The 21038-nt window shown below is 36.4% G+C and overlaps 2 protein-coding genes across 6 annotated transcripts in view; both read right to left on the reverse strand.

Moving 5' to 3' along the window:
- Positions 1-5369, reverse strand: part of LOC100891278 (leucine zipper putative tumor suppressor 2 homolog) — a 55012-nt gene extending 49643 nt beyond the window's left edge. For 2 of the 3 annotated variants that reach the window (XM_003724049.3, XM_011685206.2), the window contains exon 1: positions 5303-5369. The gene's annotated coding sequence lies outside the window, so the exon portion shown is untranslated. Of the gene's footprint in view, positions 1-1187; positions 1249-5302 lie in introns of those variants that run through there. The other variant, XM_011685207.2, reaches the window with a different exon arrangement.
- A 5555-nt stretch (positions 5370-10924) lies between these two features.
- The window catches only part of LOC578030 (transforming acidic coiled-coil-containing protein 3), a 44412-nt gene continuing 34298 nt past the window's right edge, over positions 10925-21038 (reverse strand). For all 3 annotated transcript variants that reach the window (XM_030985818.1, XM_030985816.1, XM_030985817.1), the window contains 9 exons: positions 19568-19773; positions 18405-18491; positions 17616-17696; positions 16755-16864; positions 15479-15522; positions 15055-15215; positions 12969-13075; positions 12518-12638; positions 10925-11664 (listed from right to left, as the gene is read on the reverse strand). In XM_030985818.1, coding sequence (XP_030841678.1) covers positions 11593-11664; positions 12518-12638; positions 12969-13075; positions 15055-15215; positions 15479-15522; positions 16755-16864; positions 17616-17696; positions 18405-18491; positions 19568-19773 — 989 coding nt within the window. In that variant the 3' untranslated portion in view covers positions 10925-11592. The remainder of the gene's footprint in view (positions 11665-12517; positions 12639-12968; positions 13076-15054; positions 15216-15478; positions 15523-16754; positions 16865-17615; positions 17697-18404; positions 18492-19567; positions 19774-21038) is intronic.

The following is a 21038-nucleotide window of genomic DNA, read 5'->3' on the forward strand; positions in this document are numbered from 1 at the left end:
AATAACAACAACAAAATACATTAATAAATCTTTAAAATTAAAGATTACTCCGTTTTGAAGTTGAAAGCCATTTCTTTAGCCTCAGTGCACAAAATAGGCCAACCGCCAACCACAACCAATATATGATATCATTATAGAGCAGTTTCTCACTAAAGAATTCTGGCTTATCTAATTCGATCTAGCCTAAATCTAATGATCCAGGTATAATGAGCTTAAATCCAAGCTTAGTTGACCACTGTGCATGCCAGGTGATGGATATACATGTAAACCGAGCACACATAATGAAAGTCAAACTCAAAGCTCCTTTGAAAAGTTCAAGGTTTTATCATTAATACATAATTAAACAGTTTTTGTAATAACTAATGTACATGTACACCTGTAGGCCTTCAACCGCAAGTACCCTGGAATACTGAATTAAATATTGCTGTCCTTCAAATAATAATACATCCATTAAAGCCTAAGGTACATGTATATAAACCAATCAACTTTTTTGGGAGGCTTCTAGATTAACAAGTATAGCCTTTTCAGACATACAGCTTTGTACACTGTGCATGTACAATGTACATGTAGCCAGTACCAATGTACATTTGCATAATAATATTAAAATATCAATACTGATTTATATGTATGAATTACATAATGCATCATTATCTCCATGTACATGTATATGTATTGTAGGCTTAAATAATATTGATTATGTAGGGAAAACAAATCCTCTCAATTATGACAGTCCAAAATAAATTACATTAACTAAAAGAAAAACATTGTTTGTAAGCCTTGTAATAATAATCAAATGATAGTCACATAAAATATTTGATAAATCAACAGAGTACAGTACATGTACATGTACATGTATATGACATTATTTCCATCTAGACCATATCAATCAAAATATCTGACATTTTCCTTTCTTGAATACAACACCTATAACAGTAGGCCTACACAACACAGAACACTTGTATCCGATAGAGCACTACAGTGTGTAGCTAGTTGTAACCAATTAATCAATAGGCCTAACGCCTATACAAATTCTTGGAAACTGACCAGTGACCACCACTGAACGAACGGTCAGTCGGTCACTGTCAATGACTTTATTACGATTCCATCACAGAGCAGCTGCTTCTCATATCCGCCGCCCACTGATTAAACTACAAATCAATAGTTCTCTTTTGAATGATACTCTCAACACAACAGGGCCACCACCACCATGACAATGAATACAAGCTGCCTAGTGTGTCATTGCCAGTGTCACTGTAACTACAAGCATTCATACTCAGATTCGTCAGCTGCAAGAACCTTGCCTTGAGGAATTTCTAAATAAAGCAATTTTTTTAAAATAAGGAAATGTATATCAATACATAGATCTACATCATCATGTATAGGTAGTGCTCAAGACTTTTATACACAGAAACATGCATTAACTAATTCTTTAATACTAGGGTATTTCATCAAGCCTTAAAATAAATCTTACAATTGATTCTATCGATTTACGGGCCTAAAATTGATTTCGATTTTAGGACATGTTTCATCATATATAAACAAAATTTGTTTTTAAAATCGAAATCAATACTAGTTGAAGAAACACCCCCGGAGCTCTTTTATTTGATATTTCTAGAGCTATTTGCGAATATCCACAGATAAAAACCTTTGTATCATGCACCGCAGTACCACTTGCTTGTATTTTCTTCATTAAATTATCCTTAATCATACCACAAATGTGCATGTAGCCTACCCATAAAAATGTACCTAGATATGAATCATCAATTTACATTCGACAGTTCAGTCATTCATCATAATTTCAATAAATTTGGCATCAGATTTCTTTACACGAATGTCCTCCTTACACAAAACCCACATAGATACCCAGCACCATAGACAGTGCTGCACGGGACTGGAGTTATCAATGACAACTTCCGGATCAAATTTTCAAACCGTGTGGTCAATCTCCTTCCTTATATGAGCCCCTGTGGGTCTTAATCATTTAAGAGTAGGTTGAATATTAATGTGAGTTGGATAGAGTAAATATCATGTGGTTGTAAAAAGCATCACCTTGGTGTCAGATTGGTATGAATGACTTCAGGTGTTTACTTTATGAGTCATCTACTGTACTAACCCTTTCAGACTTGATGAAGTTCATAAGAAACACCATTCAAGAATCGTCTAAAGAAAGGATGTACAGTATTAGGAGTGTACACACTGGATAACAACATCGATTAAAGAAACGTATTTATAAAGAAACTAATTTTGAAGAGGTCAGTTGATACGACAGCTGACCAATCAGCAGTGCAGGCTCGCATTAGGCCCCGCCCACTTATACGGTTTTCAAATGACATGATCTTCAGACGAGAGTGGGACCTTACTACATTCATTGAGTTTCTGTTTCGAAACATGTACCATATTTCGTTGTATGATATTCAGACTTGAAAACTGTAGATATACATTTTAGTATAGTGGTACAATGAATTTTGGTCGTCTGAAAGAGGGGGTTATATCTTTTCTTTGATGACTCATGAATGAAAAGAAATAATTTAAGACTCTTCATTACTATAAATTTGTATCACAATTGGTACATCAATGCAAACACAAAAAGAAGTGTACAAGGCCATAAAAACAAAGTGCATGAATGAAAGGTGGTCAGCTTTTGTATGGTTTTGGGATCTAAACTGGGTGGAGTAATGGCTTCATCATAATTATTCTTGCTTATTTTAGTGAAATTGAACAAACATAATGCACTCATACTGCACTTCATTCACAAGACTACAAGGCAATGTACATGGTATTATTATCAGTCAAAGCCAAAAGCTGTTACAAAGACCTTTTTATGCACAGGAAAATCCTACACTGGTACTAAAAATATGTTGACATTTATTTTATAGTGCTGCAGAAAAAACTCTTTTATTACTGCTGTGAGGGGAGGCACACATACCGGTACCACCAACATAAAAAATGTAAAATGCAAGATACTGCACTATCAAATTTAATCCATTTAGGCAATAAAAACTTTTATGAAATAATCATCTGTTTGGGAGCTCCTGAAAAAAACCATAACAAGGATAAATTCCAATGAGGTAGGGAATTTGATTTCTTGTAAATAATCTATTCACTAACGAGAACAACATCATCAAGTTCTGAAGAAAACGCTTATCAAAAGCACCCATTGTACGAGAGGTTATGGATGAGTTTTCCCATGGATGGGTTTCAATGGTTGGCCCGGATCATAAAGACTGTAATCTGCCACTTTTCCCGCTATAGTGTGAGCATTGAAGTGGCATGCACACACCAACGACACTCCTGAATGACATTAATACTTAGTCAGAGGACATGAACTATGCGTGTTATGGAGAGAAGTATTGAGGAAATAAGGCACAATGAATTCACAGTCAGTCAGTCATTCAGGGCAGATTTTTGCCTGGAGATAGAAATCCCTGTGATTTTTTTTTTTAAATCATTTTTAGAAGATTAAACTGTTCTTATACATGTACATGTACTGTATATACTGTATAATATATCATTATTTAGAGTAGAATAAAAGCTTTTATTTCCCATCATGGATACAGAATTTTCCACATTGGAAATGAACTTAATTCTTTTGTGCAATATTTTTCTTGGGGGGGGGGGTAAGGGGACGGGGAACGGGGGACGGGGATCTGGAGTTACAATTCAGTGATTTAAGAAAAAAAAAGTTTTAAAAATTTGAGTACAAACAGATAAAAAAGGAAAAGCTTTTACTTGTAAGTGATACTTGACAAAGAAAGTTTTTCTTTCTTTTAACCATTTCAGCTACAATTTTTTTCATTTTTGCTGGACCCTAAATGTACCTCCATGTACATGTAAATGTATATTCTGAGACACTGAGAGATTTACGTACATGAAGGCAGGCCTACTTCATTTTAACACAAATTTGCAAGATGCCTCCATGAAATGCCCATCTAAATAACAATCTTCTACCTCCCCTGTAAAAATGACCTGTTTTCTACTTCCCAAACAGCTCTTGATTTGCGAAAATTTCACCTTATTTCACACTGTCAACATTTGTTTGCTTCACCCCTTACATCACAATAGATGGACCAACAGCCTGCTATAAAACACCTCCGTACAGAAATGGAGCATTCCGCCTACACAGTTTGCACTTCTGTATTTATAGCCCGCCTTGAGTTGGGATTCGTTTGATATAATTGGACGAAATGGCTCGAATTGAAAAGAAACCAGGTATTGGAAATAGGATGCATCATTAGCTGTAGGACCATAGATCTACAATGTACTTGTTAAGAGTGACTTATAGGACTTCATTAAAGTACACACATTACATGCACAATGGTGTTTCTTGCTTACAAAATGGAATTCATTTTCAAAGAATGTTGGATTACTTGTCAACAACACATCTCTTTCGATTTTTTGACCAGGCCTATCTTCCTTGAATATACCATGGACCTACTCCAGTCCACCAAGCTACTCCTGTGGCTACCGGCCCGCCTAACTTGTATCGTTTGCATTTATAGGGCACTTAACAAGCACTTTCTGGTATTTCAGACTAAAATAATATAATCATAATATTACAAACCAGAGCAAAATAACAGTGATTTCCCATCGAAATCTATTTATTTGGATGCATGGTCATACTGTACATGTATCTCTGCCAATGTTCAATTGGTTTTCAACATTTGATCATTATTTGTGATGCTCTTTCGGAAAATGAAGGTTCAGATTTGGAAACTTTTTGTTTTTGATGACGTCATACGTAACCACTTCATAAAAAGCCGTACAGTACATTTATATCTCATTAAAATATGTCCATTATTCTCATTCTCTCTCTCTCTCTCTCTCTCTCTCTCTCTCTCTATCTTTCCCTCCCCATTTCTCTTTCTCTCCCTCTCTCTCTCTCTTCTTTTTTCTCTCCTTTTCTCTTTCTCCCTCTCGATCTCCATCTCTCTCTCTCTCTCTTCCATCATAAATCTTCCAAGGTTTCACCTGTCATCCCAATCATGGTTTGTGTTTCAGATTGTTATTGTGTCAACATTTATTCAAAAAGAATCCAGTCGGGGCATTTTACAGGCTTTTATGTACAACGTCGATTCTAAATGCAGAACCCACCAGTGCAGTACAGCTTCGTTGTCAGCAGCGCAGCGGCGCGAGTTTTGATCTGCAGTTCAACGGCCTTCGCCCAGCCAGCCAGCCAGCGCCAGGCGATCGGCGAGCACCAAACATGCTTAGCTTTGCTGAATAACACAGTGGTATTAGCTGACCAAACAAACTACCAATATTTCTATCAATTGAACAAAATATGGATGTCAATTTCACTTACCTGAAGTAGAGCTGAAGACAGACGAAACTTAAAAAAGCTGAGCTTTCGTGCAGTAGCTCTCGCCTCCTAGATTCTACGTACTTAACTCCGATGCGAAGTTACTTTAAATCGTGAGTTGAACTCGCTAGATCTAGATCACACATGCACAGTGTGTACGTATGGCGCCGCTCGTTCATTCTGGACTGGTAGTGGATGCCGAGAGAGGGATGCACGATCGAGAGCGGGCGCGCATCACTTAGTTATAATCCCAGTGATAAACTCCATGGTAGATGGTATCGGGGACTGTAGGAAATTGCATAGAGGACAATGATCGTCGAGTACTTACCTAATGAAAGACATCGGTATAGGCCTAAAAGGATAATATCACATCGAAGCTATGCTATACCATTGCATTCCCTGGATAATTAATAATTTTTCCCACTGATTGAAGAGGTCATTTCATCAGATGCAGAGTTGTGTTATAGAACTTTCAAAACACATCTCAGAGGGAGACTTCAACAACATAACAAAAACAGTATGAATGAGAGTATAATTTACCTTCTTGCTTTAGAAGGTGCAGGAGAAACATTTTTTCCTCCATATTATCCTTAATTGTCATCAACGTGATGCTCTATTAGTAATAATCAATTAACCTACTGTATGCATGATATTACATGTATTTAATGCCAGCTGTTCTATTTTATTTCTAAGGGGATAAAAGTCGAAGCTGCTCATATGAAAGTACAGATATACATTATCAGCAACATCATCAACATCAAAATCTTTAACATCATCATCAGGATCGAGCCACAGCAGCAGCAACATCATCATCGGCATCTTCATTTGTCATCATCTTCACCATTTGTCATCATTCTCATTAACATCCTCATTAACTTTTTCATCATTTGTCTTCATCATAATCATCTTTTTGTGTTCATCATCAACATCATCTTCACCACTTGTCATCATCATCAACATCAACATCATTATTTACCATCATCGCCATTACCTTTTTGCTGCTCACAATATTTATGAAGGCATAATTGTTTTGTTGTGAAGTGTGTTTAAATGATTTATTTGATTTAATTTTTTGCTACAGGTGCTGTATAGTTTCTACCAAAAATTTTTTTTAATCCTACAAGGCCCCCATAACATAAAACAAAGTACAATCAAATGATTGCATTTTAAGATGAATTCTTTTCTCTAAAATAAAATTGTTTGATGTGTAACTACTAATTGGAAAGATGTAATTGAGCTATGAATTGATAACTCTCTACATTAAAGGGCCATGTTAGATTCTCTTCCCTTTTCATTCAGCAATTTGATAATCAGAATTTGACAGTATGAATGAAAAAAACATCACAAAGACTTAAGATTTTCCACAATAATTTTTAATAGACAAGTCATCTTTGTCATGAATTGTACAAAGAAAACTTTGTAACATAAATCTCAACGGAAGCTCAAAATAGTCATTGAAGAAAAAAAAAGAATGGGGAAAAAATAAGCAGGAAATATACACAGGACAAAGTATCTAGCATACATTCATGTCAATGAGATAGGTCGTTATTATTATATTCCATTTATGAACAAATCTTTAGTACATTTCATTGCAATCATGCTCTGTGTCAAAATGGTCAATGTACACGCCATATTTACAAGCAAAGTAAATAAAATAAGGCTGCTGCAAACTGTACAAAAGTTACATTTTCTTCAATCTACTCAATTTGCACACAAGAATAAAATTTAATTCCTAAAATTTAAATTCGAGTTGAGGGCCTCTACTGAGGGGTGTTTCACTAACTCTAAGTTGGACTTAAATATTACAGAGAGCCATTTGTTGCCTTATAATGAAATATATTCAAAAGCAAAAATTCAAGTATTTTAGACTTTTCATAACTTCCACATCAAGAACATGAAATCTCCCATGATAATAGAAAATATGAATGATTTTAATCAACATTTTATGCCTTTTAAAATAACTTTGACAAAATATTTCTTAGGATGCTAATGGCTTTCCATAATTGTTAAGTCCAACTTAGAGACAAGTTCAACTTAGGATCTTTGTGAAACTCTCCCCTGGATTTTGTTGTATTGAGAAGCAAGATTGTAATAATACAATCTAGACATCATAATCCAGATTGTGAAAATATTACCGGTAAGAGACTTTGAACTTTTCACACCTCTACCTCAATAAATATTTGTCACTTCCATAAATCACTCAACTTTGCAAAACAATCATTTTTTTCTGGAAAATACTTCCAAAGAAAGCAAATTATTTTTATTTTTAATGTTGCATCTGACATTTTCACCTTTTCGGTCTTCTATGATTGATGATAAGCACAACAAACTTGTGATTATGACGTTCCTTCGTGTATGATTTATGAATAAGGAGATAACATATTTGACATTGCATGCCTGTAGACATTAATATGTTCGAATGGCTTTTTTGGGGTAATAGTAAGCTCAATTTTTCTATATCCATGTTGTTATATAGCACAGGGTGATAATTTGTATGATTTTTTTTTTTTGGGGGGGGGGGGAGGTGGAGTTAGGGCTGGGACAAACAAGTAATGACTGAACTTGTGTAAACTCAAATATTCTTGGACTTTTCTGGATAATATTTGATCATTACAACTTTTAGTAGTTTGTCTCCAAAGTTCATATTTCGACAGGACAGCCATCCTTCATCTACAGCTGTATATCTATAGTTCAAAATTCCTAAACAAAACGATCAATCTATATCAAGAATTCATAGAATGATAGAAGCATCTGTGATTTCTCTTGGAGGTGTTCGAATTTCCTTAATGTTGCAAATCTTTTCCAAATAAGTTTGAAAACAAAGCCAAACTTCAAAATTGATTAGCGTACAATCAAGATTGATTACCTACCATAAAAGTTCAGAGTACTTTCCACAATATTCAATCAGTACAAAATACACACTTTGTACACTGCTTGTGAATGCTACCAAAGATAAGATTTCAAAGTACACATTCAGCAAATTTACATCTAAATGTCTTTGAGGTAATGACTACAATCTCGTCCATTATGTCACTCCGTCTGAAATACATATATTTGAAAATAAACTGATATCTCTCTACTGAAACTCAAGAAGGCAATAGCAGTAATATCATCACAAAAGCACTTTGAAATCTGACAATGAACATCACATCAAAATAGAAAGAAAATGTGTTGACACCAGTTCAACCCTCATCATTGCCGAAATACGACAGCTACCTACATTATACGTGTCCTGGGGGATGTTTCACAAAGATCCTATGTCAAACTTAACTCTTAATTGGACTTAAACATAATGGAGAGCCATTTGTAGCCTTAAAATAAAATATATTCAAAGCAAAAATCAAGCATTATAGACTTTTCATAAATTCCACATCAAGAATATGAAATCTCCTTGATAATAGAAAATATGAATGATTTGAATCAACATTCTATGCTTGAAGATAAGTTCAACTTAGGATCTTTGTGAAACACCCCCCTGTCCTAGTAAAGCACTGAACAACAATAAAAGTCACAACTCATCCAGCATTTACAACACTTTTCACTATCCTCAAGGAAAGCACATTGCATTATAAATAGCCTGCACAACAAACTATCAGCGTGACACAATCATTTTTCAATGATCAAGTAGCACAGGGATGCCTTGTCGGTTATAAAACATCCTTAAACACACTTGGATATTGATCGATAAGCTTGAATTCTCGGGACAGTGAATATGCCAATATTTTCCCTTCATATTTGTGATGTTAGGGTCTGAACTGCACAAGACTGTCCAGTGGAGTTTTAGTTTGATACAGCCTATCTTGTCTATAAAACTTTCATCCAGTCAAATTCTTGCCTGCAAGATAAATAACCCAAGTTGATCTACAAGGTACGTAAAGCTGTTTCAACCAGATTAAAAGTTTTTTTAAACGCAATGGACGTACATGTAGAGGCATGTCATGAGATTGCTTGCTTAAAACAAGTTATGGTGAGTAGAGATGGATTGGCTTGTACCACATTACTTATCAATGAAATTTATAAATTGTCAAAGAAATTAAATTTTAAATCTTAATTAAGTTACAATGCCTTCCAAATAAAGCTAGTTTGGTAGTAATAGACTTGTTTTATGCAATTAAAAAGGTTTCCGTCCACTCGAAAGCTTGCCAGAGGTTTACCATACACAGCAACATAATTAATTGTATGCAATGTACATCTATAGAGATGTACAATCGATGTATGGCAAGTGAATCAACCAGTGACCAGGGGATCTGAAGAGAAACCTGCATGAATTTAAATATATTAGTAAACAGGTGTATTCCCTTGCTCATTATCCCTTGATCATAGTGCACTAGAGGAGACGCCATGGCTCAGTGGTAGAGCAGTGGTCTCGTTACCGGGAGGCCCTGGGTTCAAAACCAAGTCAATGGGCTCATGCCCTTAGGTAAGGCTATGATCCTCATAACCAAGTCCCTCGGAGAGGATTTAAAGCTGTCAATCCCCAGGTTGCTTACTTTAATACAAGCATATACATGATTTCTTAGCAGTTAGGTTAAGCAAACCTTATAACCATTACATTACTATTATGGTCACCCTGATGCGACCAGTAATGGAACTACAGTGTATGTAGCCCTGCGCTGACAGTATCCTATAGCATCATATATCTGTTTAAAACGTATTACATTTACTACCCTGAATCAAAGAGCACATAGTAATCATGGATGGATATTATATTATGTGTTACAAAGCAAACGTTATATCCAGCATATTATAAGTGTTACGTAAGATACACACATTTGATACATTCATAAATTCATTATTTGTCTATACAGGTATGTGCAGATTATGTAAAAATAAATTACTGTGAATGTACGATATACTTACAACACAATTAATCGCAGAAGAACAAAGATATCAAGCATACTTGCAAGATCATCATTGACTGGCCAAATAAAATGAAAGAAATCTAAATAAAAGTTTCAAACGAGATCACTATAGGTTTATATGACTTTGTGACAAATTCCAACTAGCCTATACATGTATAATCTAACCGACCTAATTTTTCAGTTTTCACAAAGTGGGCATTACTGAATTTTCTAATCTGCAGTGCAAACAGTGGACCATAAGCGCAATATCCTCACATTCCATCAAAAATTTGATGGCGACATCTCCAAATCACATAGAAATCATTAGCGAGAGAAGCCTCATTCTCACCTAACACGGTAAACTGCCAGAACAAATGGCGGCAGCATTATACAATGACATAAGAATAGCAGGCTTCACGTTCCTGTATCTTGTAGTACATATCCTACAGGGAACTCGTAGGGGGTGTTGTTTCCTGCGGCCACTTTTTGTTTAACCCATCGGGCACTTTGCTGCAGGCGGGTTTACTGTGTCAAGTGTAAATGAGGCTCAATGATTCTACATACGATCACACTCCGTTTCATGTTCAGTTACGATTCGTTTCCAGCTTTCAATAATTAACCAGTGCAGTGAAGACTAAATTAGAGGGGGTGCATGTATGTATGTAAACTAAACGGCCTCCTACAGGCGGATTCCATAGCTATTAGAGTACAGAGAGTTTTGTCACAGAAAGGCGTGCACATTCATGGTTCATTAAATGTGGGAGGAAACTGTATGTGCACATAACTATCTCTCTTTATTAGCTTATGTTTAATTCTAATAGTATTCACGTTCAATGAAGGCTATGGTATGAGACACTAGAATATTAACATTATATTACTCTAAATGTTTCTAGCATCTTGTTTTATTTCATAGCCGTCCAATCCTACAATGGAGTCCATCCCTACACAAGATAACTGATGCTATTCTTAAATTGCAAGGTCTGGCAATAATTGTTCTTCTTTAGAACAATTTTTCTTCCTTCGTAAAAAAAGTACATCTTAGAAATACAGTGCACATGTGTTCAACAACATCAGCATGACTGCCGTACCAGGCATACAGTACATCTAAAGTACCCGCAAGATAACAAAAAGTCGTTCTACTATCGTATAATATTCTCAGATAAATCCAAAAATTTGGCATCACAGCATATCCAGCTATTCACAAAGTTGTCCGTATCGTTCTATTACTCACACATCGTAATAATACATACGTCATACACGACTCATCGATGTAAACAAAATGTATATTCTCCACAATGCATGAGCTTCCGCGAGTCCATCTCTGTCTGAAGTCGATCTCCATATATGTTACACAAGTACTATATGATCCACAAGAATAAGTGTTCAAAGCAGATCGATGATTGCCTTTTATTCCAGCCGAATCAGAAAGCTGCTCTCGCACTTTTATTGTTCTCATTGACCGCTGCTTCCCATTTTGGAAATAAGTTCATCACAAATATTTGTCAACTCTCCACATTGTTTGGTCTGCAATAGAGAATGAGAGGAAGGCATTGCATCAATGAAGTTGGTGGAAAGAAAAAAAAGAAGGATCACTTCTAATAATCTTTTTTCACATTGATGGCTCATTTTAAGACATTGATGAATTGCAAGGGTCTTGACATATCTCTAAATATTTTGTTTTCTTCTAGATTTAGAAGTTCTTGTTAATTTCACAAAGGTTGTTTGCCCTTGGACACTGATTATATAAACTTAAAGAAATGATTGTCTTCTATTAAAGATGGAAAATACTTTGCGAGCTGTTTTATTATTTGTATGTCAGTCACAAAAGATACCATAGTAGAAATGTCTCTTGGAAAGGAGTGCTCTTTAAAATGCCGTCATATTTGAAATAGGACAACAACAACAAAATGAAAATGATGGACCAAACATTTATTTTGATCATTCCCAAATCTTGGATGTAAAATTCTTATGTATTCAATAATTTACATTTCCCATTTTTGTAATATAATCAAATTGAATGCAGAAATCTTTGTTAATTGCCTCGCTATAAATGATTTCATTCACTTGTTTACGAATAACCGTATTTCAATAGTCAGAATGCAAAGTGCATACATAATGTGTTGATAGGTAGGTTAAGCCATCATCTTTAATGACATGTTTGCAAACTGACTATTGAAATACAATGATTTGTAACAGGTGAATGAAATAATTTGTAACAAGGTGAAGGCATTTAACAAAGATTTGTGCATTAAATTTGATTACATTACGAAAATGATCCAGTGCTTCCAGGCAGATTCTTTTCTTTCACAATGTAATCAAACGATAAAAACTCAATTTTTCTTAGACTTACATAACAAGTAACCAAGACGGATCTTACCTTTTGTTGAATGGTTTTCTCCAGACCTTCTACGTTCATCTGTTCTCTCTTCAAGTTTGCCGTGAGACCAGCAATCTCTGACTGGTAACTCTTGGTTACCTTGGTGATTTGTTCATTGGCTCTGCGCAGAAAAATACAGAGAATATAGAAAATTAATGAGAAGTTAATTTCCAATTTTCCATAGGTCTTTCATTTTAATAGTTGAACCTGTTCATCAAGATCACCCAAGGGAAATTAGCACAAAAAGCGGTCACTCTAGACAGGTGGTGGCCTTTTTATACAGGCTTTTCAACAAACGTTTCCTCCTAAAGGAAACAATAGAGTTGACCACTACAGACAAATTTGTGACATTTCACAAAAAATATTTCGTCTGCTATCTGTATTAGTATTGATACGTGATAATGTTGGCTTATACAGTAATGTTCATTATAATATTAGTGATTGGACTCACTTTTCTATTTTCTCCTCTGCATGTGATTTAAGTGTCTGGTATCTCTGCTCTTGTTTCTTCACCTTGCCCTGGTATTCAGTTACATGCTTCTTCAATGTCTCCTCATTCTGTGACAAAGACAAAAGGAAGTGAAAGAAATAATTAAAGGCATAAGTCCGTTTTGCAGACTTGTGCGAACTCCATGATACTTGGTGAGTGTTTAAAATATATATAATATTGGATATTCATATAGCGCACATATCCACCATGCTAGGTGCTGAAGGCACTCCCAATATTACCCCGGCTCTGCTTGGCCACCGATTTCGGTGCTTACAGCATTCAAGGAATTCCTACCTACCGGTACCCATTTCACACCTGGGTGGAGAGTGGCAAATGTAGATTAATGTCTTGCCAAAGGACATTAGTGCTGTGGCGGTACCCGAACCCCGGACCGTGATCCAAAGTCTGACGATTTAACCACTAGACCACAACACTTCCACTTTTAATTTTTTCACATGGTGGGAGGTTCCCAATAACAGACCTCTTCCATATACCAATGGATTCATGGAACTTCATGTTTAAATGTCTGCAAAAGAGGACAAACCATCTTTAAGGGAGTGTGAAACAACAGCAAATATGAAATGGGCTATGCACCAAAGACTAAATACATATGGAGTCATTATTTCTAGTAAACAACTGCACGTAGATGTTAGAATGTGATATCTATCCATGGAACAGAATGAACATCGCTTGAATATCTCTATTTTCATTTATGCAAGCATCAAGGACATTTTCATAATCAGCCTCCTATTGCACATGATTTGGCAAACTGCCTAAAAAATAAAGCCGATTTAAAATGAGACATATTTTAGGAACAAATAACTGCCACGTGACGGTGAAAAAAGGGCGCTGATTGCAACAAAGTTGGCACAGTTGGTCGACTTGTAGGATACTTTGAGATGTGAAATGCAGTATGGACATACAGAGTGCACTGTAACAATGTGAAGAGCACTATGCTCACAGTTATGTTACTTTATTTGCCAAAGCACTTTTTTAAAAGATAGTTTAACAAAGTTTTTGAGTGAGCAAGGCTAAATATGGCTCTCTGGAAACAGAAACAGAAACAGAAGTTTAACCACAATGCTTACGTTATGTTATCTTATTTTGAAAGCATTATTTTAAAGGTAGCTTAAACAAATTTTGAGTAAACAACGCTCAAAGAGAAGGTCGAGTTTTGGGAAGAGGAGAAAAATAATTTGTGAGCGCTATCATTGTATTATGCAAGTGTGGAAAAACTTAAGACAATACACCAGTTTACAGTTGTGTGCGCCATTTTAAACAAAGCCAATGACCTAGAGGTCATGTATTTATGCGTAAATTAGGATTGCGCCCATGCAAATTTTGATGATATCACTGCCCTACGCGCTGCGTTGTGCGCGCACATCATCATTTGCATGGGCGCAATCTTAATTTACGCATAAATACCACTGGTCAAAAGTTATTGGCCCCGCTTCCGGGGCCACTGACCCCGCTTCCGGGGCCAGTGACCCGAGATCAACTGTCTGCGCATGCGCACTGATACAACTGTAAACTGGTGTATATGGCCCGAATTCACAAAGGAGGTTTGTCGACAAACCTTGGTTTTCGTACGTCATATGACGCGTTTTGACGCGTTTTTTACAAACCTGGTTTGTAAAAAACAAAAGGAGGTTTGTCGAAACAAAAGGAGGTTTGTCGAAACAAAAGGAGGTTTGTCGTAAAACCTCCTTTGTGAATTCGGGCCAAAATGTTCCCTGAAAAGCATGGCTCTTCAAATGCCTTAATATTTAGAAATATGGCATGTAACATCATATAAATCGGGACAAATTTTTATGCCACATGTTCATGTAGTCCCATATACATCTCTCTGTGTACAGTGCTTGTAACGTTGCCAAGACTGGGCCAAATTTTGATGATTCCAGAACCTTGCAGTACACACCATTACTTATGTGCTAGATGATCACCCTTTTTGATAGATTCCACAAGGTTTCTTTCACAATGCAACCGCATGACCAGAACTCAACTTTCTCTTTAATATGACTCTGTGGAAACAGAAACCCAACCATACCTTTCTGTAGCCATCAAGTGTCTGTTTTAACTTCTCGTATCTCCTGTGCAGGTCGCTGAAGGCACTCTCGACTGAGGCCATGTCCTCAAGGGCTTGGTCCTTTTCTTTCTGCAGCTGCGACGCCTTGTCGTCTGATGAAGTCTTGGCCTGCGACACGTCCACTGTAAACATTCAAAAGAAAAAAGAAAATACATAAAATGACATCCCAACCGTGACCCAACTCTTTTATATTAGCATTTGAGCTGTGATGCTGTGTACAGAAAATCAATCAGCTAGTTTTGTATAAGGACTTGTAGTTTTTGTAATATGATTTTATCATCAATATACATTTCTTTCATTTTCTGTACAAATGTTCCCAAGAAATAACAAAATATGTGACTTGAAAAATGTTGAAATTCTCCTTGCACATTTTAGAATAACTCACCCATTAGTTGCTGTATGGATTTCTCATATTCCATGATCAGTGCTCTGCAAGATAATTAACATAACATAATTATACAAACAAAAAATATGTATTTCATGCTTTTTCAAGAGATCTAATTTGTACAACGTATACTCTATAACCAAAAACTTTTGCAAGCTGTTAAAATGATACTTGCGTAAACTGGTGCACTCTCAACATTTTAGAAAGTTTGTTGTTTTACAGCACTACATAACGTAAATTTGAAAAATTGTATAACAAGCTCTGTATTAATTAAAAAAATAATAAGCAATATACTACATTATTCATAACAATAAAAAGTTTGAACATCCGAAACTAGGCCATGACTTTATGGTTGTAGTCTGCTGTAGTCAATTGTAAGTCTCAAGCTTTACAACAAGAATCAAAGTATCAACAGGGTCAAGGTTAAGAAACCACCACCACTCAATAGAAATCCCCTTTGCCAGAAAGGACGTATACAAATACTCCTTTTTTCCAAGAACTGGACGAGCATGGAATACCCTCGACCAGCAGTCTGTAATAGCTACATCAGTTGATAATTTCAGAAACACACTCTAGCATGCATCACCTGCCATACAAGTTAGCGACATGCGGAATACCGCCCTGCTGACTCCAATTTCAGAAGGTTCAGAAGGTTCAAAATCTTAACTCTGAACTAGGGTGGACACTGATTTATGTCCTCAGGCTAGATAAGGAAGCTTTAAAAGCAAAATGAAGTGGAATGAAAAGATGCGCCGCAGCGCCAAGGGCACAACTGAAAGCAATATCGGGCCCCATTTCACAAAACTTGTCATCAGTGACAAATGACAATTTTTGCTTATAAGCTAGTGAAATCCTTGCTTCTGATTGGTTATCAGCAGACTTTTCACAGATTTGTTGTCATTTGTCATTGAAAAAAGGCTTTGAGAAACAAGTCCCTGAATGACATGTTTCGGTAAGATAAGAAGAACAAGTCTAATGATGGTAGTACAGATATTTACTAGCCCCATGTCCTAATGATACAGTTCGACCTCAATGCCATGAAATTACAAGTTTGCATTCTGCACGCTGGGTGCATTATTTCATGCCACTTAGTTTTGTTAAGCTACCTCACAGCAATATTCAATGAAGTTCCAGCATTTGCTTCTACAGTCAAACTTATCTATAACGACCACCCAAGGGAAAAACAAAAAGTGGTCTTTGTAGACAGGTGGTCACTAAAGCAGGTTTGACTGTAGTATGGTACCCTCACCATTACCGCTGGAGTTGTATTACTCACCTCATATCTGAACTGGATTTCTCTAACACCTCCTTGGACTTGGTGACTTCTTTGATATTCTCGTTGCTTGAATGGAACTTCTTTTCATATTCCTTGTATTTCTCTTCAGCCTGCAGAGTAACATGAGCAAAATAATAATAATAATATCGGATATCTATATCACGCACATATCCACCATGCAAGGTGCTCAAGGCGCCTTGAATAATTACCCGGCTCTGCTATGCTGCCGATTTCGGCGCTCACAGCATTCAAGGAATTCCTTCCTACCGGTACCCATTTAACATCTGGGTGGAGAGTGGCAAATGTAGATTAAGGTCTTACCAAAGGACATTGGTGCAGCGGCGGGATTCAAACCGCGAACCCTGTGATCCACAGTTCGATGACTTATCCACTAGACCACAACACCTCTACCCCTCTAATCAGCCATATCGATTTGGTTTTCCCAATTAACAATGATATTGGATTAGTGATCAAGCCATTAAGTGATCTAGTGATTATTCTTTAAGACAGCTAAGTTCATTTCTTGAATTTTAAAGAAATGAGCAGCAATATAAAATAAAAATAAGATTGTTAAGCTGTCCTATTCCCACCCCTTTAATAATTAGTCATATTTTTTTTCTTTTTTGGGGGGGGGGGAGGGGCAGGGTTGCTTTAATAATAACAGAAATATGCATATTATTTTGAATAGACTGAGATTTTATTCTTATTAAATGGGGCAAATGGAAAATGAAAGAAGAGCTGGAAGTGTTATAAATAAGATTTCCACATTTATTTCATGCATTCCTGGCAAGATTTTTTACACAATAAAAGTAGAAGAAAAAACTTTATCATGAAATATAAAATAGTTATTGATACACTTACAACTCTCTGTGCTTCGATGCTTGCTGACCTAGCAGCCTCTAACACTGCAGCATCCATATCTGCCTGTGAGTAACGCAGGATCTACGCAAAGGAAAGGTAAATTGTAGAAAAAACAAAAATTAGAGAAAAATAGAATTGGAGGAAAAATGAGGAGAGAAAAGTAATTCATAGCGTTGTAAAGAGGCACATAAGAAATATTTTTCATTGTAAATCTTTTGGTAGATGCCTCTGAAAGACATGCCATGTCTGTATACGGGAAAAGTGTATAGAGTAGGTTACACCTAAAGTTTTTTTTTCTGGTGTTTGTGTGTGCGTGTTTGAAATTGTGTATGTAGAAGATCAAAATCATATATCATCAACACCATCCTTATCACTATCACCATCAGCATTACCCATCATCATTATTACCGACATCACCATCTATCATCCTTTCTATCGTCATCACTACACTCCTTCTCTTCCTCTTTCTTTCTCTTCATCCTTCTCTTCTGCATTATCACCATCATCTACATCACCATCATCATCATCATCATCATCATCATCATCATCATCACCACCATCATCATCACCACCACCACCACCATCACCACCATCACCATCAACATCACCACCACCACCATCAACATCACCACCATCAACATCACCACCATCATCATCACCACCACCATCACCACCACCTCCATCATCATCATCATCATCATCATCACCATTATCATCACCATCACCACCACCACCACCACCACCACCACCATCACCACAATCACCACAATCACCATGGCATTGCTTTACCTGTACTATGCCTTCATCACTGCTGGTGACTGTCTGAGGTACTGAGGAAGGAATTTCAGTGCTTGAGTTGGCACTATCCATTGGATCCTAAACAAAAAAAATACAACAAAAACATAGCAATAACCATATAATGTATCTAAATTGGGATGGGTAAATGAATTAACAAGGGAAACGCTCTCGGCGGTCTCACCAGCATTACGCAATTCGAGACAAAAATGAACTTCATCAAAGTGAGTGCTTTGGTAAAGAAGTAAAGTTTGAGCATGCACAAACCTTGCACAGAACTTGCAAATATCTACAAATTGGTGCTATCACAGTTTGGTATACCCTTGTTGGTATTTCGTAACAATATTGGTATGACAAAATCAAATGTGTAAACATGATATCCCCACTGTTTAAGGCATAATCAAATCAAAATATATCAAGTATCATTTCATAGAGAATTACAGAACATATAAAACATGTCTTTCAATATCCCCAAATAACTGGCCTATTTGTTATAGATGAGGTCCTGTATGTGCCTAAGAGTAGCCTCAGAATTTGGTGATCTGACACTCAAGCCGACTACACTTGCACAGGGCTAAATAGCTTTGGAATGTAATTGGGTTTTAGATTTCTTTGATTCCTGGAATGAAGTTAGGAATTTGACAAGTATTGTAACCTGACTGTGAAACGATAGTCATTGGAGCAATATATCATAACATAAGTTCCAGGTGTTCAATCTTTTCCAGATTCTAGTACAAAGGTGGAACTAAATTGAAATCATGTGAGCACCTACATGTACATGTAGCCACTACAAGAATTGAGTTAAGGTTTCAATCTTAAAGTAGTCACCCAAAGAAAGTTCTTGACAACAATCTTCTGTTGAAAAACATGAATAATTTGCTTAAAAATCATATAGATATCATGAAGAGGCGTAAATTGCTTTATGGCTAGCTCGTTGTCTCGCAGGTGACTTCACGAATCTTGACCACTGAAGGCAGAAAATCTGGATCTCAAAATTAACATTTTTGAGAGATGATTACTATGGGTCCCAAACATATTTTGAAGAGGGAAGTTGTTATATTTGATCAGTAAGACTACTTTAAGGATTTTACTACAGAGCTGGACGTGTCTGAGAAAGAAAAAATGTGTGCACCTACATGTAGCCGACAAGTGCTTACCTCTGAATCGAAATCACTCTTAGGAGTGTACTGCAGTAGGTTTTCCACGTTCTTACTGGCCGCCGTGTTCTCTGGACTGGTGTTGGACCTCTCGTTGGCGGCTGCTCTCCTCTTGGCCCTACCGTCAAGGACCTGGCCTGGGGGAGGGGTCTGCATCTGAAGCAGGTCTCCGCCCTCTGGCTCTAAGGCAGGCAGAGCCGATGGGCCTAGGGGTCCAGGCAAGATTGGAAGAAAAAAAATGTTGGAGACGATAATAAACGTCAGACAAATTCTTCTTTCTGTTTCTCTCTATCGCCTCATAGCAGCATTAAATATTTTATGATGAAAATGATTAGAATCTCCTCTTCTTCCGCATCTCTCTCTCTATTTGTTTGTCTTGTTCACCAGCACTCTTCAGAGTTTGTCATATTCTCTCTATCCCCTCACTCTTTCTCCCTGCATCTACATACTTACACAATCATTTTGTTGTGAATGGTAACAAGGCACTTTGTTTAGGTAGATTCCATAGCTTTAATTAGAAATCATTTTGATGTAATAACAGGCAACTTTGTTTGGGTAGATTCCATTTTTTTAAATATATATTATTTAGAAGTAAATGCTTAACCCTATCTTAACTGGGCTATTTCAGACCAGGTTTTTACTGGGGGGGGGGGTCAATTTGACCCCCCCCCTAAGATCTCGGCCGTTTCACCGCCGATCGCCGCGAAAATTTGCATGCATGTCAAGTGAAGTGTAAAGAATACTATGGTAATTTCAAATTTTTGAAAAATTCACTCATTTGCATATTTATGCTAATTTATGCAAATAAGGTCATAAAATTCACATTTCTGCCCATAAATCATAGATTATTCATATTTAAGTATTCTTTTTCACTACATATATTTATTAGACCATTTGGAATAATAATACAACACAAAAAATTGGAAGAGCCAGGTTATTCCTTATGTTATCTCTTGTTTTGATAATTTCTTATGTATTTCATTGTTTTTTTAACTTATGTATTTTATTGTTTTTGTTGTTTTATTTCATTTATAACTACAATTCAACTATTTTGACCCCAAACAAACATCTAAACTTTAAACAAGACTCAATAACCAATGTTTTATCTGTTTTTAGGAAAAATGACTTTTACATATGTTTTGTACACAAATCATGAAAATGAGCGATTTTCGGGCCGACATGCAAAGACAAAAGGTCACGTGACCTTGTAACCGTAGGTCCGATTTTCGAAAAAATTGTTTTAAAAGATGCGTAAGACTCTAAAGTAAAAAGTCGTGAAAGGAAAATTTTATATCTGCCGCGGTTTCGGAGTAGTCGCGAAATTTCTACAGGGGGGGGTCAAATTGACCCCCCCCCCCCCCCCCAGTTAACATAGGGTTAAAAGCAACTTTTTTCAGGTACATGTAGATTGCATTGTTTTAAATATAAATTATTTTGTTGTAAAAGCTTACATGCAACTTTATTTGGGGTA

Source organism: Strongylocentrotus purpuratus, unplaced genomic scaffold (assembly GCF_000002235.5).
Source record: "Strongylocentrotus purpuratus isolate Spur 01 unplaced genomic scaffold, Spur_5.0 spur5_scaffold_15, whole genome shotgun sequence".
NCBI lineage: Eukaryota > Metazoa > Echinodermata > Echinoidea > Camarodonta > Strongylocentrotidae > Strongylocentrotus > Strongylocentrotus purpuratus.